The sequence below is a fragment of the Halictus rubicundus genome, chromosome 11 (genome assembly GCF_050948215.1).
Source record: "Halictus rubicundus isolate RS-2024b chromosome 11, iyHalRubi1_principal, whole genome shotgun sequence".
Lineage (NCBI taxonomy): Eukaryota > Metazoa > Arthropoda > Insecta > Hymenoptera > Halictidae > Halictus > Halictus rubicundus.
The window spans coordinates 14,526,585-14,549,455 of NC_135159.1; the positions used below are offsets into that span (position 1 = coordinate 14,526,585).

Below are 22,871 nucleotides of genomic sequence, written 5' to 3' on the forward strand. Positions count from 1 at the left end.
AAAATTTCCTCTCGGTTCGAAACTCAACAAATCTCAGCCTACGATTTTTTTCACATAAACGGCTACGACTCTAACGAACCTACGGAACAATTCGATCGACAATTTCGAGTTTATACAAAGTTAACGATTACTCCGGCGAAAAGCTGTCTGTAACGAAATTTTTCTAGCATCGACAGGACCCTTTGAGAAATAATAATTCAAGAAGAAAAAAAAGTTTTGCACGATTGTACAAGCTTCGGATGACTGAACACAATAATTTATTTGATACAGCAATCGGAAAATAATTGCCACTGCAGCGTGAGTTAATTGAAGACAGAACGATGGGATTCGAGTTTGTAATTTGTTGAAAAGGCCTGGCCCATAATCTCAATCAAGAGAGATCCTCAATGGTTCGATCGCAAAAATTTGGCACGGTCTGCTGTGGAAAAATATTATTCGCATTGCTTTCTTTCTCTAGCATTTTTTTTTTATTTTTATTCCTACGGATTTGTTTTTGTCCTCGGTTCTCTTTTTCACTGTCGCATTTCTCGCACGCACCGCATAGTTTACCTTAACGTACAGTGACACTACAATGAAAATGCATAAAATACTCTTCTGCATCGGTATAAACACGCTCTCGTACTCGACGAACATTAATAATTATTATTATTTATCATTTTTTTCCCAATTTTCTCCTTTTTCTTTCGAAATCCCTTCGAACACCCAAGCTCGTCGATTAGGGATCCTCAGCGAGTCACAGTTCATACTAACAATCATCTTTTTTATAGTAAAATATCAAATTGAGTCCGATTGCGTTTTGCACATACCACAAATATTAATTTGACAACGATACAATAGTCAATGGGCAGTCACGAAAATCCACATAAATTCAAAATTATAGCTAGAAATTTCTGAACTATGACAAGCAATAATTGAAAAATTTTTACACGAAATTAGACCCATCCCTTCTAATTGGGTTTGTATATTTTTGCAAATGAAAATAGTATTATGTCGTTTCCAAATTGTCTAGAACAGATGTTTGCGGATTTTTGTGGCTGATTAGAATCATCAAATTAATGTTGTATAGTGTTCGATATATGTACAATTTTTATTAATTTATTCCGAGTGGTTTGAACCAGTCTGATGATTTCTCCGAGACCCTGAGTACGGCAACCGACGGCCATCGATTTTATTATTACAAAATAGCAGCAAGACGCGCACGAAGAGAACTCGACCGAATTCCGTGTAATAGTAAATCGATTTTCCCTGAGTGGTGACGAGCTATCTCTTTGAAGGTTCGACGTCCTCGTGATCTACCACTATCATCCTCGTTAGCCTAAAGAAGGAATCATCTCCTCGATTACACAAGAAAGACTGACGAATCGATTTTCTCAAAATCCCAGACCCACCAGCTTGCGCGCAATCTCGAAACGTCTTTCCGCGAAACTGCTAATTAAAATAAAAGGAACACAACAACTGGTAAAAAGGAATTACCATTTTCATTTCTTTTTTTACATACGCAGCTTCGTTCGACACAACGAAAACGAATTATTTAAATACTAGTCTAACAAGGCAGTGACATTGACAGAAAAGAAAATTATCGTTAAAATTCAACTTCGTGACGGAAAGACGGATTTCTGATTATTTTTTCCTTCCCTTACGAGGTTCCACTCGATTCTATACCAATTGTTTTATTATAAGACACAAACCACGTTTTTCCTCGTAGTTGAACTCGCCAGATGATTGTTATCACTCTAAACTGAGCAAATTATTCAAAAAACAGGGAAGAGTACGTTCAATCGTGATTTCAAAATTTGTTATAAGTAGCCTGCGGAATTTATACATTTACGGAAAAAATAGATCGAATAATACTGCACGCAGCTCTTGTAGCTTGCAATTCTCATTTTCCATAAAGTAATAGTATTTTTTCAAGAAAGCCCATAATTTTCTCGCTAGATGTCACAGTGAATGTTGAATCCTTATTTAAATCCCCTGTGCCATCGTCATGCTTCGAAAAATTATACCGAGGCTCCACACTACTATCACACCACGAAAATTGTTTCAATAATTCTGATATTCAATTACACATCTAATTACAACATTCACGAAGCGAAATAAAAGTCTACAATAGCCCCCGTAGCTTGCAATTCTTATGTCGTATAAAAATCCGCAGTCCACCGTTCAGTTTCGAGAATAAAAATCATGCTAGCGGTTCAAGCCGTAGTACAAAGTTCTAGTTCCTTGAGCGAAAGTACTATCCGGCGAGGACCTATTCGGACAGGTCCCCGGGTACACCTCTAACGAGTTTTGATTAATGTCTAGCGTACAGTATTATCGTTGCAGCGATCGACGATGGTCGCAGTCGTCGAGTAAAAAGTGTGCGGTCGCCATCGACGCGGGAGACGCGAACCGGAAATGAAAACACGTTGAACACGAACGAACCTATACGGTACAATCATCGCGAAACCAGTATCAGAGAAGTTAAGCTCCTTTTCTCACCGTCGTCGCTGAACCATGTGGAAGTTGAAGTGAAAACAATCACGGGCTCGTTATCGAGAGGACAATGATTACTGCCCCCCTCTTTTTTTGTCTACGGTCGTCCTGGCCCACAGCGACACTCGATTGGTGGAAGGCAGTGCTCGTGTTGTACATCTACGTAGTATGTTTTATGTATAAGATTAGAATATACAGTTGACGACTGTGGGCCAGGTCGAAACCGTTTCTCACACTGTCCAAGAAATTTCGCAACTTTCGAATCGGTAATATTCTACACAGTCTAGCAAATGTAACTGCATACATTTTCTCGGAATATTTAGAAATTTTTAGCTTGCTTAAAGAATTTTTTAGAAATTATTTAGTTTAGAAACTTCTTTAGGTTAAAGAATTGCTCACAATTTTTTTCGTTGGCTTAAAGAAATCCTCAAGCCAATGGACTATTTTACTAAAATTCTTTCGCATATTCCTCGACGTATTTTGAAAAATAAACCCCAGAGATAAAATCTAACTGATTTAAGCAAGAATTCTTTCGAAAAACATGGATAATATGCAGAACAAGCTATAACTTGCTGAATTACATGATGTCTCTTGGACAGTATGATGATGTCGCGAAACGAAATTAACAGTCTAGCATTCGATACTAAGGAGTATCATGATCAGGAGAACTCCAGGAGGTACACACTATGTCACAAATTTTAGAAATAAATAAATGAAGTACATGTTCTCCACAATTTACAGAAACGTTCGGATAATTCTGCTACTAATTCCTGCATGTCCTAAGCAATTTTTGCTGTTCGATCAGTGTGCACCTTTCTCCCCCGAATCCACAGATCATTCACTCTAATAAAACAAAGTCGGTTGTAAAATCGACAGCAACAAACGCCTCTATATAAAACACGATGGTTGAGAGACATCGCACCACCGGACTTACAAATTGATTACTTCCAATTAAAATGTACACCTACTCGGTAAATATTATTGCTATTCTCGTCGCGGTAGATTAACTTACAGACTAAGATTTGTACATCTGCGTTCTTGCCGTAACTCTGCTCATGCTCATCGACGAGGAAGAGATTGTCTCGAACGTGCTTTCGACGACGCGCGAACCAAGGGATATCGTATAACGAACGAGAAAGAGAAAACACGAAACATACTAAAAAAGAAAAACCAAAAAAAAAAAAAAAAAAGAAAGAAAGAGGAAAAAACGGAACAAAACATGACTGTCATCTTCGTTGGGAACTAACTCTAGTCACCGTGTGTGCCCGGCCAATCTCCGTAGAAAAAACGTTGCTATGAAATTGTGTTCGGAAAAAACGACACCGTTTAGAAAAATGTCATCGGTCCATATAGTAAATGCAACGGATGGTTCTCGTTCTTTGTGGGTGTGTTATATCACTTTCATCTTGGCCCTAGAAATGGTCCGCCCCCCCACTCCCCTCGGTGACACGATCCGCCTGATCTTGAATGACGAGGATTCGATGATGGTGAAAACCTTGATAACGATCAGGTGTGATCTTCTATTCGCACGCCCTCTCGGCCTTGATCTCGCCTCGGACGATCACTGACCGCGTCTCTCAACGAGTACAGCACGCATCTTCTCTTTCCCCGATGTTTCCATCTATCTTCAGCTGGGTTTGCCCGGTGGGCCGAGGCTGGGCGGAGAAGGTCCATGTGAATGAAGGTTATGAACATTACCTACTTGGTTACTTGTTAGACTCGACATAGTCATGGGTTGGTACATTGACGACATATAATTGCTTGATGATTGTGTCACTGACCTGGAAGAAAATACGGTGTTACTGACCTCGGTCTACCATCGCCAGAAAATTTTCAATTGAAATTAAAGGGTACAGCCGGTTAAGATAGTTATATCGAATGGTACGATGAAAGATCAATTTGGTTTGGGGACACAATTGACCATCTTATCCGGTTATACCTTTTTGACTCCAATTCTGACGAGAGGTCTGAGGTTGAATGACCTTCAAAGGGATTAAGGAGAATTTGAATACAGGGATCTACTGGGATTTGAACAGGGGCCCACTGTGTTCACCTTGGAACTCCACGCAGCGGATCAGGTGTGACCGACGAGTTCCTGACCACACCCGTGTTGCTGGTAGGTACAGGTGACACAATATTGCTAGGCTGGCCTTGATGGTACGCGCTTCCAGCTGGGCTATGCCTGCCCGTGATCAAAGAGAAAAATTATACGTTGGAACACCTGTTTCAAAACCGTCATCAATAGGACAGGTACATTACCTGATCGTTGGACTGGGTTGAGGCGCAACCAACGATGTCCTATGCTGGTACTGAGACAGCGAGGCAGCTGCAGGTGGAGATGGGTCAGGTGGCAGGCCGTTCTCCAACGTCGTCGAATGATTACTGGAACTGGAATGAGGCATGTACGCGTTGTTCACACGGGGCTCACGGTTCACTCTCGGAACTGGAGCCGCAGCACCTGGTGGGATGTCCGGGTGGGGGATGTTTGGGTGCGATGGGTTCACTGTTGGGTGGATGTTGTTCGCTGAAAATGATTTCATCGGTTAATGATTAACCCTAATTAACTTAACCCCTTGCACTACGATTTCTTTCATGGTTACAGTGACTAAAACACTTCTTTGTCGTTTATAATTTGTTAAACAGAAAAGGGAAGTTACCTGGGTGAGTGCTGGGCTGACTGGTCAGTGGGATAGCAAGTCTTGCGTTCACAGCCAATAGGTGGTCTCTCCTTTGTAAAAGACTATTTACATGTTCCTCTAGCCTAAGGTTCTCCGCTCTCAACTGGTGAAGACACGACAGCAAGGAAGCGACTGCGAACAAGTTCACAAAATTAACACATCCCTTCTCATAAATTTTACAGAACAAATTTACAGTTCTCTTTTACAGAACAATTTTTCATAAACTTAGAATTACTTAGAGAAGTACTTTTAAAATCCTATAATTTAAAAAAAATCGATTTACATGAGACGGGTCGCCCCTCTCAATTAAATTCAGTGAAGATTATATCCAATTGGTAATCGAATGCATACAACAGCTAATCGTATCCCCAATATCACCAAACCCATGCGACAGTGACCATATTTTTCCTTGCCGTACACTCACTGTCAAAGTGCTGGGCTTGCTCCATTAGGAACTGGCTCCCCTGCTCCCACTGCCTTTCGAGAAGCTGGTCCAGGGTCTGAGGTATCGCTCCGCCACCTAATGCAGCATTGCCAGCGGTGTTGGCCATGTTGGTGTTGGGATTGGTGTTGAAGACTGAGGAGAACGACGTGGGGGGTGCACCTGCTTGGCTCGATCGTATCTGCTTGTTAAGGATAGATGTATGTTAAAATACATACTGTTAGCAACGAGTCTCTATCATACATTAATGTCTCAATACATGTCGGAAAGCATTGTACTCATCTGAAGGTCAGACAATGAAAACTTTAATGAGAAAACATGATAGTGTAGGTTTCCTAAGAAAGTAACTGAAAATAAAGTGCTGCTATTGGATGAATCTCGCCATCGATATTTTCTTTGCTCAGTCTTCACATATATGGAGACACTACTGCACCCGCATTTTAGAAAACACTTTTCGCAAAATACATACAGATGCGATGACCCGACTGTGAAGCTGCGGGCCAACCAGGTTTGTCGTGGAGTTGCTCGCTTCCGTGAAAATGGAATGAGCCTCCAACTCTTGTGACAGTGTATCAGACATCTTCTGGGCCATCGTAGACGTTGGATTCAGCTGATTGCCTAACATGTGCGGTGCACTGACACCGTTCTGAAACCTGTAGCATTTACAAATAAATATCTCAGCAATTTCTTACAGTACGAAAGAGAGTATAAGATTAAAGCTTACAGCTTGACGTCCTTCTCCTCCTTAGGTTGCGTCAACGTCGGAGTGCTAGAAGCAGAGGGTATAGGTGTTGTAGAGGCAGCGCTAGCACTCTTCCTTTTCCGTCTTCCAGGCCCATTGCTACTCATGCTCTCCGAACCGGGGCTGCTTGGAGGAGACTCCTTCACAGTGGGACCCATTGCAATCGTAGACCCAGCACTAACACTGCTAAAATGGCCACCAGTCAATGTTGGCCCCTGTATGATGGATGGCACGGGTGCCACAGTTATGGCAGGAGGCGGAGTCTGATGATTGTGCCTGCCTCCTCTTTTAGATGTTGTTACCACTGCGCTACTGGACACCGATGTTACCACAGAGGAAGCTGCAGACTGAACCTGTTGCTGCTGCGCCTGTGCCTGTTGCTGCGACTGCTGCAGTGCCGGCTGGCTGTTCGAGGAACCTCGCTTAGGCTTACGTGTTTTCTCCTGCTTGTCCGATGACTGAGAGCTGCGAAAGGAAAAAAAAAATGAAAATCTCACACGCACAATTCCTTGGACAGAAAGTGGATAAAAATATGTTAGAGTCAACTGTGTCAAAGAGGAGATCACCTAATCAAATTCATCATGGAGTTAGAAATAAATAGATCGGAAGTTCGAGGAATTTCGAGTGTTTAACTCGGGTAAACGGACCGTTATGACTTAAATCATCACGTTACTCCTTTTCTTCGTTCGTTGCCCTTGAGGCCCCTTGAGGCAGAAGAAACAAACATAACCTCAAAGTGTCCTTAATGATACCAACTAGCTACAAAGTCATGAAGTAACCACCAGTTTTTCACACGATCGAACGTGCCACGAGGTTTTCGCAAACAAACGCCCTTGCAAACACGGGCCAACGGAAAATATAGTCTCATATCATTTCGTCTAATCCCGCAGCACAATGTTGTCGCAATCACCATACGATCATCACCATTGGTTCACGACGTGGTCCGCGAAAATCGCGTGGGCACGGTGAAACGAAATTTTCCGAGGATATTATCAGAGAACCGTAAAAATTGTCTACCCGAGGAATTTTTACTATACTCGCGACGAGGTTAGGAGCGGACTAGCTTGTTTATCCAATGGGACAGCCATTTTGATGCCTTCCGTTTTGGCGCGCGTTTGGAATAGCAAATAGAACTTACGGAGTACCGTTCTCAAGGCAACGGTTTTTCGATCTCGAATTGCTCGTTGCTGTATCGATTATTGTTGTAAGTAAAATAAAAGAAAAAAGAAGAAATAAAAGTATTCCATAGAACACAGTGATCAAATCTTTCAAGATTCGTTTAATTTAGGCTACGTCAATTTTGATAAAAATTTGGACATTTTAAATGAGCTTGTATTAGAATTGTTCCTCATAGTAATTTAACCAAAATAAAGAACATGAATCAGAACTTAGAAATCAAATCTTTAAATTTTTGTTCGATTTATGCTAAATCCACTCCGAGAGCAATTTGGTAATGAAACCGAAACGAAACCAAAATATAATCCTACGAAACAATACAAATTTACACCCTGAAGATTACAGTTTAAATATTCCTTGTATGCTAGAGATTGTTCTAGAATGTTTATCTGTAGCAATCTAGAATTTTGTAAGGATGTCATTGATAAAGCACAAGACTAAAAATATAAAACCTACCGAGATCTCTTAACAGGAGCATCCTCCGTATTAAATCTCTCAGAATTGGGCATAGCGCTCGTCCTAGGCTCCATAGCAGCCGCAGTGGTGATTATGCTCTGCTGTAATTGTTGGTACAACGTTGGAGCACTGGTTACAACACTTTGGACAGTGCCAGGCAACGAAGTGGCAGTCAGTGGCACGGAGACGACTATGCTGTTGGATGTGGTCGTCGGAGAATGAGTGACGATCGAGGACTGCGACTGAGTCACTGCCATAATCACAGGTGTGGTGGTTGATTCCGTGCTGACTGGAGTACTTGATGTTGACTGAATCGGACTCTCGACTTTCAACTGGAAAATGATCCAAAAAAAGAAGCATTTAGGACCTGTTTCCAAGAGTTTGACCTGTTTCACCAGGGCTTGAAGTGGTTCCCAAGAGGAACTGCTTGGGAGCTGATAGACTGCGAATTTTATGCGTTTAAGGCAATGATGACGAGGCCTGATGCAAAGTAAACTAAAGTCAATCAAATTATAAAGAAGGGAAATAAATGTTGCTCCTGCACCTCGGAACTAACTTAGACAATTGACCGTTTTGGGGACCAAGATGGTTGTTTTCAAGCTCTGGTATTCTCGGCGAAGTTAGAAGATTGTACCTTCTTCGACTTTTCGGGCTCGGTGGTCGTGCTCAGGCTGGTTGCCTCTGTAATGGTGGTCTGCACGTTGTTGCTGGATACAGCCTGCTGCACGACAGATGTGACAGCGACCACGACAGAGCCGCTTGCCTCGGAGCTGACCGATTGATTCGAGTTCTCGTTGCCGATCACGGTCGGGGTACGGGCCCCGGTCTTTCTCTTTTTACTGTGGCTGGACGTCTTGTTGGACGTCGACGAGTTCGATTTCGTCGGTCCACTGTTTTTGTGGCCGGTACTCGGGTTCGTTCCCGGCTTGATCGCCTGGACGGCGGTCGTGGAGGCAGTGCCGTCATGCCCGAACACGCTCTCCGATTGGGTGACGATTGTCTCTACGAAGTTTGAAGTGGTGAATTTACTGGTATTTGTGGTGTTCTCTTTGGGTGTGTTACGGCCGCTGCTGGTTTTGTCATCAGCAACGCCATTTATTTCTAGGCTTGGACTAGTATTGGATTTGTTTTTAGAATTGGTAGTGGATTTGGAACTTGAACTCTTTCGTTTACCACTTGACGAAGACTTTATCGGGGTCTCGGCTTCCTTTTCAGGAGATGAGTCTGACGAGCCATTATCTGCTGGTATTGGCTTGTAAGGTGGTATCGTCTTTACGTTACCACCCTTTTTCTGAAAATACAATCACAATTTCCTATTAGGAAAAATTCGGCAAGGCCACCGTAACTTTCTACGAGTTGGTCCGTCCCCTTACCAGCTTAGAGTAGTGGTGCTGACAGTATCCACAGTACTTGACGTTGTCGAGGTAGTTGCCAGCCTCCTCGCAGAGCAAGCCAAGAGCCTGAGCACATGTCACATGAAATTGCTGCCTGCAGCCTGTCTTGTTGCACTGCATACAGGCTCCCACATTCGCTCTACTACCTCTTCCTTGTTCCTCGCAGATATAGCACGACTGAAACATACACCAACGTCAACACACTACTCCGAAAAGTACCATTCTTATAGGGTAAATGTACATGTATGTGTTTTTTGCGATCGATGCGGACAATTTTTATATCGCATAGACATCCGCAGTTTACTTATAACCCAGGAACGGTCCTACCTTGCTGAACCTTTCGGATGGTATCAACTGCAGAATAATAGGCTCCATTGTCGTCACGTTACCAAACCGTACTTCCGGTATGTATAGCGCGCAAACCACGTGCGCCCATCCTGCCTGATCCGTTCTCTTAAGAGCCCCATCGCGGCTCGGACACAACTCGCAACGCTGTTAAACATCGAATTACATAAATAAACGATCTAAATCCATGATAAACTTCATCTATGATTCTAAAGAACTGTGTGCTCTCTACATGTCATTTGCATTCATTAACTCCAATGACGCTGGGGCTTCCTGAGACATTACTATTATTGATACCAGTTGCATTTTGTAGGAGTATACTATTTCGGCAATATGTACAAGGCTTCTAACATATTCTCTTTGGAACTATAATCAATCTAACGAGTGCAACATTTGCTAACAGTCTGGGAAATGTAACTTTGACTTTCTTGCACTCAAATGGTATCTGTTTAGCTTCACCGATTCGTCTCGTTGAACAAAGTATATTAACATGTCTATTAAACTAGCAACATGAGGGTCCAACTTACCACACGTGCACTTCTCTCCTGCGATTCACACTTTCTGCAGTACCATGGGCCAGTAGGTACTGTGACAATACCGTAACAGGCTGCAAAACAAACATGGTATTACTACCTGCTCACAAACATATGTAAATAAGTATCACTATATGTACAACAAGACTGTGTCCGATATTCAAACCCAACAAAGTCATAAAAACATTGTCACAAGCGATGACAATCAACCAACAGCTTATAGTGTTTCCTATATTAAAGACACAATTGGTCCTGCCTTGATCACTAGTGAGTCAACAGTGCAAAACCCTTGCAGTCTAAAGGACATAGTCTCGCTTGTTGTCGGGCATGACAAAACTATGTCCAATCTAACATAATCAAGCCCAACAAAGTCAAAAAAACATTGTGACACGATGACAATGTACTAAACAGTCCCAAGTGTGTCTTACAATGAAGACAGAATTGTTCTGATTACTTGTGAGACAACGGAACACAGGTTTCGCAGAAAAATACGATCTTGTGTGTCGTAAGGTACAACAAGATTGTCCGTAATTTAACATAATCAAGCCTAAGGAAGGAATAAAACATTGTCACACAATGACAATATACCAAACAGCCACCAGTGTGTCTTACAACGAAGACACAATTGGTTCTGCTCGGATCGCTTGCAACCGAATGGTACAGTGGCTTTGCAAAGGACACTGTCTTGCTTATGACAAGAACCTTGGTGAACAGCAACAGTGCAGCCCTGGCCATCGCAATAGACCAGTGGATTCTCAGTCCAACCCCTCTCGTCAGAACACACGCAGCACCCTCCAAGCATCTCCTTCATGCTGTGCTCCAAGCAATTCGGAAGACGAGACTAGCATGAGGAGCTAGGCGAGCCGTGGGCGAGGACGTGGCGCAGGACTGTCTCTGTCAGGGAGTTGCATCCTGGCGGCGATGATGGTCCTCGGCTGGTGGCACGCTGGCTGAAATGTTGCCGCGTCGCGCATTCGAATCGGATTGTTTGTCGTGTGGAGGTGAACACGTGAAGAGGATAGACAAGACAACACGCACCACCGCGAGCGGAACAAACACGCACACGGCGGTCCACCGTGCAAAAGGCAGAGAAGAGCGCCGAGAGCGGTGTTACTCTCTCGCGCGCGCGATCACCGGGTCCCTTGTGACCGGTCACGAGAACCAAACGGCACACCGAGGCGGTCCCTCGCAGACACCGATCTACGGCTCTTCGGATCCCAGTAAGGAACGTGCTCGGACGGTTTGTTATTTACAACGGCGCTCTATTTGTTTCGCTGACCGGCCATCTTATTTTGGTGTCGCGGCGGGCCTACGCACGCGCTGCCGCGCGCTCTGCCGCGAACATGGAAAAGCGTGTTCCAAAATGCGGCACCTGGATCCTTCGAACTTGCCACCTTGAGGATCCCCAATCAAGCACCTTCCCCGGTTAATCACCCTGGCGATTGGGAATTAAAATTTGAGCGCGTTGTCTTCTCCGGAGCGTCGATTTCCAAGCGGAGGGTGTCCAACCAACTGAAACACACAGGGAAATTGTTAGTTAATTTGTCCGATTAGTCCTCAAGATTTTAACGTAATTTTTAAGCAATTTATCTGAACCCTTATTGCTCGATATTTGAACTGCTGCAATTTCATGTAAAAAAATCGTACAAAGTTGTACCTGTGCTCATTTTAAAGCTTGAAGTCTCTACTTTTACACCCACTAATTCAAAACTAACAACAATGTGAAACAATGGACAACAGTGCGAAAATGGTCGTTCTATGACAACTTTTTTTCGAATTCAAACGATTCAAAACATTTTTGATCATATTTAGTTGAATGTGGCTTTATAGAAGGAAGTTTCACATTTACAATGAGCCCTAAAAAATTTTCCAGGAAGCTAAAGACAATTTCAAAGTTTGTTTCGGCGCACGAGGTATAGCCATATTTGCAGACGGCTACACGTGAAGGACAGGGAATGTTTTGATTATGTTTGCCGAGATCCTGAATCGCATCGGCCATGAATGAACGATCGACAGTCGCGTAGGCCGCTCGGCCAATCAGAGCCGCAGCCTCTAAGAATTTACGAATACTATGACCACAGACTAGATATAATAATAGACCTGACACCTTATGGGACTTGGTGTCTACAGGAATCTGTAGTACCGTCACCTTAAAATGCCAGTGCCATTTAGCGTACTCTACGCTTTGAGAATTGTGAATTCGAAAACTAAATCCAATACCCTCTCTGCCGACGGAAACAAAATACATTGTGGCATCAAGTCTATTGCTATATCCCCTTTGTGCTATAACTCAAAGGAGGGAGCACTACAGCACCAGGGCAATGATAGTAATGCAACAAGTATCAGAACCAGTCAGAACTACACGACCGCTGTAGCAGACCGTTGCAGTCTAAAATCAGTACAGTTGATTCACCAATCAGTGCCGTGCAGGACGAACAAATCAACTAGAGACGATCTCAGTGAAAGGCATCAGGATCGGTAAAACGGCGAACTGTTTTACTATAAACAGAAAATCGACCAACTGAGGAAGCAGCAACTTTGAAATGGAATCGAATGCATCTTACACTATCATTCCTGCGCGAATATTTTGATAAAGAAGAGACTGTCCTGCACAGCATGAGAAAGAATGATCGATCCGAAGACGAAGAGGCCGTCTTCTTCTTGTCACCTTGCCTGATAGCCAAGGATAAATCGTCGAAGAAAATCATCGCTGTGAACCAGTTGCTAATCTGCAAAAATCCAAAATTCAATGACTCTGACGATGGAGTCTCAGCTGTGTTTGCGAACAATGCTCCGAAAACCAAATTGATGCAGAAGTATTTTAAATTTGAGTGTGGGTTTAACGATGAAACTAATTTGTATCAGATGTACCCAGATGCCAAGACAGCTGTGGAATGTTTTTCCGTGGCAGTGGATAAGGATCATCGTAAAAAAGGATTGGCCACGACTCTGCTTGCGGAGGGAGTATCCTTCGCGAGAAGCATCGATGCGGGCTTTATTTTTGGTCAGTGTACGTCTGAATTCTCAAGGAAGGCTGCCGAGAAGCTGGGATTCAGGAGTGTATGGCAGGTTGATCTCCTTAAGGAGAAGGACGAGGGAGGAAATCCTGTTTTCCAGGACACTCCGCCTCATAATATTATTTCTATTCACGTGTTGAAGTTGTAGAGCGTTGAATAAAATTATTTACGGTGGGATACATTTTTAAGTTCTTTACTTGAAGGCTTCGTTTATTATCTTTAACCAGCAAGTGAAAAGAAAAATGTTGCTAGAGCTGAACGATACTGGCATATACTTTATATTATAATATATGGAGAGATCGGATTTATTAAGAATTCGCAGATTGTTCTAGACTGCGGAAATAGCATAGAAATTGTTTAAAAAAATATTTCAGGCGAAAAAAAGATTTATTAAATATAAGCAAGTTTAATAATGTAAAATATATTATTAATAATTATACGGTAATTTTGAGTGGCGCCTTACAGTCTCCATCCGAGTGCTAAGTGTTAAAATTGTAAATTATGATCTCGCAAGTACGTTGTAAAAATTATTAGTAATTCTGGTCATCTGCCAATAGTAATCTACGCACGTCTAGTGTATTATGTCACAGATTGAAAATAGTACAATCCTCAATGACTATCTCGTTGCGCAGCCTGGTTTATTGATCTACGCCAATGGCTTTATCGTGATTATGGGAACATTTTGCAATAGCCATTGTTGCTTAGAGTGGTAAATCGCAGTCTCTGGTGATGTTCTGATGGGGGGTACCCTCGCAAGAACACCTGTAAGTCCCGGTACAATTGAAACGAGATTCCCAGCGACAAGACACAACTGCAAGACGGTTTCGCGTTGCAAATCCGTTGGATTGTTCTGCAGAGTATAGTTGTCTTTCGATGTGACTGGTGCTGGCAAAAGATTCCAGTTTAAATATTAATCATTACCGTAAGTAATGCTCTCGGAAGTATATTAATTCTTTTAGAATAACGTTAGGATAACGAATTTAATAGTAAAAATTGATTCCGATTTACTGATTCGACAGGTGTCGAGGCTATCGAAGAGAGCACTATGATTATCAACGATAATATTTCTATATTAACACTTTAACGACCGCACGTCTGCGGTTGTTCCCACTATCACACACATGTTGTGTGGTGCGGTCGTTAAAGTGTTAAATTTATCATCGATAGAGTTGCACTATCTATTTCTAGGAAAAAAGTCCACAATCTTAATAATAATAACGTTCAAATTGCGTATAATTTTAAACAAGCATTTAAATGTACTGTTCTTAGACAGAAAGACAAAATTTTCAAAAAAGAGACAGAAGACAAAATTTCTTTTTTTCTTCCATAAATTGAATATAATATGTTGACGTACTTGGACTGTTGTAATATCTTTACTGTCTTAAATTGCACCAATTTGTTTTTGCAGTAATTGCAAAAACAATTGAGTTTGCTGTGTTATCATCCTTAGTGAAGAATATTAACATTATTGCCACTCGTGTGTTATCAAACAGTGTCTAATTGCCATTGGTCTGCATGCATAATCCTTTATAGCAGCAATAAAGTCTTTAGTCTCGTTTTATCCGAGACAGAAGACAAACAGTTCTGCGAACCATGGGTACTGAAGGCAATTGCGCTATCATTATGCGAATTAAAATATGCATTCGTTTCACTAACAAAAATTAACCAAATAATAGTTAGAGTTTGTAAGAATTTTTCTAAAAATTTTTAATTATTTGACACGATTCGACAAATTACACAGTTCGAAGAGCCATTTGCTATGGTGAATGTATACAGCGTTTAAAAAAGTGTTCCATGTCACAAGAGATGCATTGCCAGATTCGTGTTAATTGGCAGTTCTGAATGGAGAGAGGTCATTTCATTAGAATGAATTTAGCGGTACCGCGGACCTGGTGGCATCTTGAACACGCTATGCGATAACTATATTTATCTATGCAGCATTTCCATGATCCCGTGGCCTTGCGGAAAGCCACGTGGTTCAATGACTCGTGCAATCCTGCTCGCGTATCGCGTTTCTTATTTATGGCTCTTTATTCGCCTGTTCCACTATCGTCGCCGATTGTTAGCCACTACAATAGGTTCATTCGATCCCAAGGAATGCGCTCCTCCCCACATCCATTTGCGCAAATAAAATGACAAAATCACTCAAATGAAAACTGCAGTCACCACAAAGTACATTAATGGGGTATTCTGATTTTCGAGATCATCTTTAGGAATTTTTTGCGGAAGAATTATTGATCCTTTGGCATTGGGATTTTACCCACATATTTAATGGTGTTTGAAGTATATCTGTTATTTTTCTAAAGCCAAAATTATCAAAATTGCATCAGCCATATATTTTTTTATAGAGTATGGGTTCAGCTTTACAATTGTAGAGTATACGATGCTGCTTCAAAGTAGAGAATTAAAAGGCCAGTAGAAGGTCACAGCGAGGATACTGAACCCCGAACAGATTGATTGCCCCCCTGCAGATAACCACGTGACTGTCATGTTGGTTCAACAGAATTTTGTTTACGTTTGTGGGCACGCTATACCGCGGCGATAGCGCGCACACATGCTCAGGCCAATTGCTGTAGAGACACGCTATAGCGATAGTCCAAGCCGACTTCTCGATAAAGGTCAGTCAGTATAGACGCAGCTGTCAGCATCCGAGGATCTCGCTGGAACGATGAGGTAAACGCTGAAGACGGTCTCGCGTGTTTACAGTAGCGCGTAGAAACAAACATATGGCACTTGGTCGTTCTAACGCGATTCTAATATGATATAGTGCAAGACATATTTTTTTGTCCGGATCAAGTGGGGGGAAGTGGCTCTGTGAGTTAATGACCCTAATCAGAACGTGTTTGCGTAATGCTGTTCGCTGTATGCAATTGTGCATACTGTCAAGCAATATGTTCCTAGTAGTCTAGATATTTTTGTTGTCGCTTTGTTGTTACACTGCGGATTTTTATGCAAAATCAAAATAGCTCGCTGGATTAAATAGCAGCTTAATAAAAAGATATCGTGTCGCATGCAACAGATTGTCAAAATAAAAGCATTGTAATCAGAGAAATGATAGATTTTAATCGAAATGCAATTTAATTCGGAGCGTGAATGAGTCACAATTTTGACGAACATGTTAAACACTGTCTATGGAAATATTGGACGATTATGTACTTTTCCTAAGCATCGTCTGGTCAATATTATGGCGCAGGTGCTAACAAGAGCAGCATACGCATTATTTCTGTTATTCTGAATTGGAGTGAATCAAATATGCAGACACTCTAATTCATTTTCCCAGGACCCGAACCAGAATGCCATCCTACAGGCTCTGGGGCTCGATAGAGGACGGAGCCATAGAGTTCGAGTCCCTGACGGAGGAGACCTTGGAGGGAGCTCTGGACGTGATCAGGAAGAGTTTCTTCATCTACGAGAACGTCTGCGTAGGTGTAGCCCTAACTTCGGAGCCTGGGGCATCCAAAGAACTTGAAGAACTTTGTCTAGACGCTGCGAAAGACGGCGTCAGCGTGGTGGCAATCGACGTGACGACCAACGAAGTCATCGGCGTGGCCTTCAACAAGATCCAGGTAGGAAAATTAATCAACAGTCTCGAAAATAAGAGTATCCCCTAAATCCTTTGTTTAGGTTCTTCAGAATCCCTCGGAGAGGGGAGCCTTCGAAATATTCAGCGAAAATTGCAAGCACAAATCGTCCAAGGCCTTGGTAAACTTCATGATCAGCGTGGACTCGAGGATCAACTTGTTCAAGCACTATAACACCGAGTGCATATTTGAATGCATGTTCCTAGCGACCCTCCCGGAGATGCAGAAACGAAGAATAGGGGAATCCTTGGTGTCCTCGTCGATAGAGCTAGGCAGGGAGCTGAAGAGAGGCAATTTGGTGAAAACACCAGTGACTGTTAATGGGGACAACGCTATACAGAACCTGCCAGCTGTGCCCAGCATAGCGTCAGCTATTATGACATCTAACTACTCGCAAAAAATAGCTAGCAAATGTGGATTCGAGACTCTGACTAGGATCAGTTACAAGGACTTCAATTTTGATGGGAAATCCTTCAGCGAGAGGATAGGAGACGAGCATCCCGACTGTATTCTAGTAGCAAAGAGACTATAGATTAAGGCGGTCCTTATTGATCTAGTATTTCTGGTCTTACTCCTCTAAATAGTAATACTTGGTGAGCAAATGATGTGTGCCAAAATCGGACGATAGTTTTTTTAACAGAAGATGCCTTTTTGACGAGGGGTAACTGTAGGAAAAATATGTGACACGTATTTTCACAGAAACTTCATCGACACTTTAGGGGTATGAGACCAGAAAAGTCTCGACAATATTTTCGACTCCCACAGCTAAAGACCACCCTGCTGTAGCTCTAATTAAGCAATTGTCCTTATTTATAACAATTTCCTGCGCTGGCCACGGCGTGGCCTAAACGCGACCGACACAGTAGAACCTCGTTTATCCGATTATTCGCAAAAACACAAAAACTCCTTAACTACAGAACAGAATTAAATCCTTACTAGATCGCGTAGTAAATTCTGTAGTATCCGGACTACAGTCGGACATAGTCGAACTTCTACTGTAGTTACGTAACGAAATCTACTTTTTAATCGTTTGCCGTGCTCGCCACGGACCTTCAGTTATCGGCAGAGACACGACGACAGATAAGACGACGACGAGGTACATTTTGTACAATTGGTGTGAGTAATAATATGTCCGCACCAGTTTCCGCGGCGCAAACGAATGTAAATAAACAAGAGCGTTTTTAAAGCCGGTACAAATTTAGCTTCCCACCCTTGAAACCGGTCGATCGATATCCCTCGGGCGCAGCGTGTCTGAACTAAAATTAAATAGAAGAACTCCGTGTGGCGGCAACACGGAGAGATACGAGACTTCGCCCGTAATCGCGTTTCAACAAATAACGCGGAGACGGCTTCCTAATATGCGCTGGATGCACCGGGGATCTTGTTATCAAAGCGGCTGCAACGCGACGCGCGGCCCGAAATAGTGTACGTGTGCGAGAGACGCCTGACTGCGTTAAACGAGTCGAATCTAGTCTCATTGTGCCGCGAAACGGCCGCGCAAATAGATCACGCGACGATTCGCAAGAGCAGTCCGAGGATCCCGCTGGGAGCACGTGGTTTCCGGTTTGCTGGCCGTCCTTCCTGCGGCACACTGAGGGTAGCTCCTGGCACGCTGAAATAATAAGTGGTTAGTCTAATGCCTGGTAGAGTTATGCAATTTATTGGAAACTAAGAAGAAAGTTTTGCACTCACTCCACTCCATGCAGATACTGGTTTGTTCCGCGGTAAAAGGCTCCTATGGTACCCTGGAACAAATTGTTCATGTAAATGGCTGTATTACATGGTTATTGCGCTTTTTGTGTATTCGTGACATACATTTTCTGTAATTACTGTAACAACAACTTCCTTTCAATCTAATCTTTAATTTTCTTTACTTCTAACATGCGGGGAATAATTTTTTAATTAATGTCTTACCTTCCTTTAATGATCGTAACGTCTGCGGAGCATCGAAATTCAGAATTTTGAAAAATCCTTGGAAAGGTAACCGAGATCCTTGGCTTCGGGTCCGCGTCGAAAGCATCGCGCCTTGTAACAAAATTAAGTAAACAGTTACATTGACTGTAAAAAATACTACGTAGAATATTCCAATTGATACTTCCATTAAAAATCGGCCAAGGAATTTCTGAGCAATTATCGGATCCAGAACCTGAAAAATAAGATAAACAATGTTTATTGTACCAATAAAATTTGGGAATAATTTATAGTTGTGCAAATAGGTAAATCACCTAACATAAACAGTTGCCTTGTGCAGTTATCTTATCGGCATCCTGAATCCCATCAAAATCCTCAACAATTCCAACAAATTCTTTCACAATTTTCCAGCGCATCGGCTCCAATTTGATCATAGCCAATCATGACTGAAACCAAGAGTCAATTAGAGTACAAGCTGCTGACAAAGGACAAGATCCAAGAGGCTCTGCAGATCCAAGCGGAGACAATGAAGCAGGAGTGTCTGGCGATAGGTCTGGGCATGTTGGACGAGCCAGGTGCGCCAGAAGAGATCCAGCTGCTCTTCAAAGAGATCCTGAAGGACGGTGCAACGATCATCGCCGTCGATAAGGAGACCAACGAGCTAGCCGCGGTCGCCTTCAACAAGATCCATGCAAGTCTTGCTACCTAATACCTAATCTGGGCTATCATTCTCCCCCAGGGAGTTCTGATGAAAACGTTTCTGTGCGGTTGAAGGCCAGGCCCAGAGAAGGTGCGAAGGACGACCTGGACGTCTTCATCGAGGAGAACCTGAAGAAGACGTCTTGCCAGGAACTGGTCAAATTTCTCGGCGATGTGAGTGCTCGCAATCTGCTCGATTCAGCATAATTGAATTAATTATAATAGAATATATTTATAATAGAAATTAATTGTTAATTAATGCACGCTGGAGACCCAGTTTAATATTCACTCATTACATTTGCATTTGCTTCGAGTTCGTTGGGACTAGATAAGTTCGTGTTTGGCGGAACTAGATAATAGTTAAATTCAGTTATTATTACGTGATGTTTGACGTTATGTGTTCCGAGTGATAACGACGAGCAAACAGACTTACAATTTGTTGTCAAAGTCTGGAAATTTTCCAATACTTTGGGAGCTGTAAAAAATTGTTTACTTAACATTACCAAAGCAATGATAGGCGTCTGAAATACACACAGATTCAGTATTGTTATTTTTATTACTAAGATAATTGAGGACATTTTATTCTGCAGATATTAATATTGTTTAAATTAAAATCCTATTAATGAAAACATTAAAATGATCGTAGTTTATAGATATTCTCTGAATTTCTCGGTTTCATTTCACTAATATAATTGTCATTGTTTCAATGAATTGTCACCTTGCAAAATGGCTGTTCTTGTAGGTAGAAACGAGCGTGGACATTTTCGAAAAATACAATGCAGAAGGTGCAATGGAATTATTCTACTTAGGAACAAATCCAAAGTACCAGGGCAGAGGAATCGGCTGTGAGATGGTGAAGAAGTGCATAGAGTTTGCTAGAGGTCTCATAAACGGCACCATGAAGAGATGCTCGATCGACAATGGTATTGTCAATGCAGAAGTGGTGCCGAAATTGATCTTCGGCGTGTTTGCTTCGAATTTCAGTCAGCGGATAGCTGATAAATTGAATTTCGAAATTGTTCACGAAGTTAGGTACGAAGATGCCTTTGTCGGGGGCTGGAAATTGTCTGAGAAGATAGGTGACACGCATAAGTCTGCCAGGATGCAAGTATTGAAACTCTGAGTGCATTAAAAAAAGTAAAGATTCTATAGAACAGATCTTCCATTTAAAAAGGATAAATAGAAACAATACATGGGAATACATGGAACACATAGGACTGCATGGGAAGCATTTATAGCAATAATAATAATAACAATTTTATAGGACTATTGTTGAAATTTCCAGTTCAATAATGGTAAAAAAAGCTTCTATTTCATTCTTAAGAGAGACTTGTACCAATATAAATTTGTGGCTTGAAGGGACTTTTCTCTTTTAAGTTACAACGCAGGCAACTTATATTTTTTGTTGGAGCAAAGTAAGAACAGTAAATACAACACCTGAAAATAAAAGATTCGTTAATTATTCATACATTGTAGAAGAGGGAATTTTGTGAAATAACAAGATGGAAAATCAGGTAAAAAAATTGCTAGGCCAATGAGGATATTTGTCACGTTCCTGAAGAACGTGTGCGTGTTCTTCAGTGGTGCTTAACATGTTCAGATCTGGTCCGAAGTAGTCAGGGGTCGGTGCTTAATTAACTCGGCTCGAAATCAGTGGCTTAATGGATCTTGTTGTTTCACGAGGGCGTGGCAAGGAGTTGAATAGGTTCTAATTAAGACGCGTGTTTGTTTTCTTTTTTATATAAGTATATATATGTACGTATTAACACATTTATAATCCGGTACATAATAGTTGAATATAGTAGGTATATTGAGCGTAATAACGAATCCAAATACCGGCGACGGCAATGCGCTCGTTCTACATACTTCTTTCCATTGTCACTCTACAATGAGGTACTCTCTTTACTCTTGGACGACATACATATTGAGCTATGATTAATCACTCACACATAACAACCTTAATATTCCCGTAATCGCAAACAGATAAAATAATAGGAATAGAGGAATCTTATTTTACGTGCGAAGCTGAAAATCTGAAACCAAGGAACATTATTTTGAACATTAAATGGAATCGTAACAAAATAAAAATATTGCACTATTCAATTTTAATAGGGTTTCTTATTATATCTTGTGGACCTATATAACAATACATAAATACAATACTGTAAATATAAAAACATTCCCAAGTTAATATATTACAATCTCAATAATAATTTAAGAACTCAATAAGTTCATAAATAAGTACAACAATCACAAATCAGTACAATCATCGCATACATTTCTAGGGCACATATAAATCAAGTACATTATGCACATATTTGTATTTATATTTACACTAGACAAACAAGAGTAATGTTATTAGCATTTACTCACATTGAATACTTAATTTAAATAGCTCTGTGAAACGATTATATCTCAAATACATATGTAAGGCAACAGGAAGGAGAAGTCCTTACAAGTGATGTTTCGGGACATTTTGCTACAAAATTCAGATTTGTAATTTCAGCTCCGCTTCGAAAAAAGCAAAATCGAAATGACAATTCTTCTTTTGAACTCCCGAACCAGCCCATAAATATTCTCTCCACCTACTGCCTAACAATTCATATTATACACAGTACATATAATATAAATTCTTCGCAAATGAACACTTGAGATACCCAATAGAATATAAATTATATATTCAAGATATACTATTAATATAACCCTTTGCACTCGAGTGGCGACTCGTGAGGCGCTTCTACATAATTATTCAATATATTTTGTACATTATTAAGTTTGTTCATATTGAATAATTTAAGTATTTCACCAGTAGATTGCATCAGTTTCATATGCATAAAGTACAAAAAAAAATCGTACAGAATGAAAATATTCTAGATTGGCAGAGAAGTTTGGTTTTCGAGATAAAATAGTTCCGAGTGCAAAAGGTTAATTTGTATTAGATGATTGTACACATGTGCGACGCAAGGCTTTACAATGATCTACGACGAGGTAACAAATCAACGAAAACTGTACCGTTTGGCGGTGCTATAGTCATCAGCCGAGCCCTACAGTTACAGAAAACGCCCGATACGATGCACGGCACTGCTTATCGCTGGTAAATAGTATTCAAGTGTTGTAAAGCGTCTATCTGAAAGGTCCGCGGACCGTTTGCGCGTCTGCGTATCGCCCTAGCTTACGGAATAACCGGTGGGACCGCGCTACGGTCCCATTATAAAAATATTCGACCATAACCGGCCGGTCGGCAGCGGCATGCGAAATACAACAAAAATCGAATCCGGCCGGTCCTGTCGACACTATCAACCCGCCGAGGCCCTCCACTAAAAAAATAAATTGCCATAAGCGGCGGTTGAACCCGCGGTGGTCCTGTGGCGCACGCTCTTCCTAAAAAACGATTGAACAATCTACAAGTGACGATCCCGAACCTG

General features: G+C 41.6%; 4 protein-coding genes across 11 annotated transcripts; 3 read left to right on the forward strand and 1 right to left on the reverse strand.

Moving 5' to 3' along the window:
• Positions 1–691: 691 nt before the first annotated feature.
• Alh (coiled coil domain containing protein Alhambra) lies at positions 692–11,664 on the reverse strand. Of its 6 annotated transcripts, XM_076796969.1 has the most exons (14): positions 10,941–11,662; positions 10,233–10,312; positions 9,688–9,852; positions 9,340–9,537; positions 9,140–9,257; positions 8,601–8,968; positions 7,967–8,298; positions 6,317–6,799; positions 6,062–6,245; positions 5,575–5,776; positions 5,130–5,282; positions 4,732–4,996; positions 4,526–4,654; positions 692–4,253 (listed from the first exon to the last, which is right to left on the reverse strand). In XM_076796969.1, the coding sequence occupies exons 1-14, from the start codon at positions 11,047–11,049 to the stop codon at positions 4,100–4,102; spliced, it is 2,940 nt and encodes a 979-aa protein (XP_076653084.1). In that variant the 5' UTR covers positions 11,050–11,662; the 3' UTR covers positions 692–4,099. The 6 variants fall into 6 exon arrangements, with proteins under 6 accessions (XP_076653084.1, XP_076653082.1, XP_076653081.1 ...); XM_076796967.1 differs by having other exon boundaries at positions 692–4,127; positions 8,601–9,257; positions 10,941–11,664; XM_076796966.1 differs by having other exon boundaries at positions 5,575–5,773; positions 8,601–9,257.
• Positions 11,665–12,554: 890 nt separating this feature from the next.
• LOC143359217 (arylalkylamine N-acetyltransferase 1) lies at positions 12,555–13,434 on the forward strand. The gene has a single exon (XM_076796998.1). The coding sequence runs from the start codon at positions 12,792–12,794 to the stop codon at positions 13,401–13,403; it is 612 nt and encodes a 203-aa protein (XP_076653113.1). The 5' UTR covers positions 12,555–12,791; the 3' UTR covers positions 13,404–13,434.
• Positions 13,435–13,742: 308 nt separating this feature from the next.
• Positions 13,743–17,368, forward strand: LOC143359211 (arylalkylamine N-acetyltransferase 1). Of its 2 annotated transcripts, none has more exons than XM_076796989.1 (3): positions 13,743–14,177; positions 16,536–16,821; positions 16,880–17,368. In XM_076796989.1, the coding sequence occupies exons 2-3, from the start codon at positions 16,549–16,551 to the stop codon at positions 17,366–17,368; spliced, it is 762 nt and encodes a 253-aa protein (XP_076653104.1). In that variant the 5' UTR covers positions 13,743–14,177; positions 16,536–16,548. The 2 variants fall into 2 exon arrangements, with proteins under 2 accessions (XP_076653104.1, XP_076653103.1); XM_076796988.1 differs by lacking the exon at positions 13,743–14,177 and adding an exon at positions 15,424–15,928.
• A 935-nt stretch (positions 17,369–18,303) lies between these two features.
• Positions 18,304–22,076, forward strand: LOC143359212 (uncharacterized). 2 transcript variants are annotated; one of them, XM_076796991.1, is made up of 4 exons: positions 18,304–18,433; positions 19,159–19,438; positions 19,522–19,620; positions 20,189–22,076. In XM_076796991.1, the coding sequence occupies exons 2-4, from the start codon at positions 19,190–19,192 to the stop codon at positions 20,567–20,569; spliced, it is 729 nt and encodes a 242-aa protein (XP_076653106.1). In that variant the 5' UTR covers positions 18,304–18,433; positions 19,159–19,189; the 3' UTR covers positions 20,570–22,076. The 2 variants fall into 2 exon arrangements, with proteins under 2 accessions (XP_076653106.1, XP_076653105.1); XM_076796990.1 differs by having other exon boundaries at positions 18,327–18,463.
• The last annotated feature ends 795 nt before the right edge of the window (positions 22,077–22,871 follow it).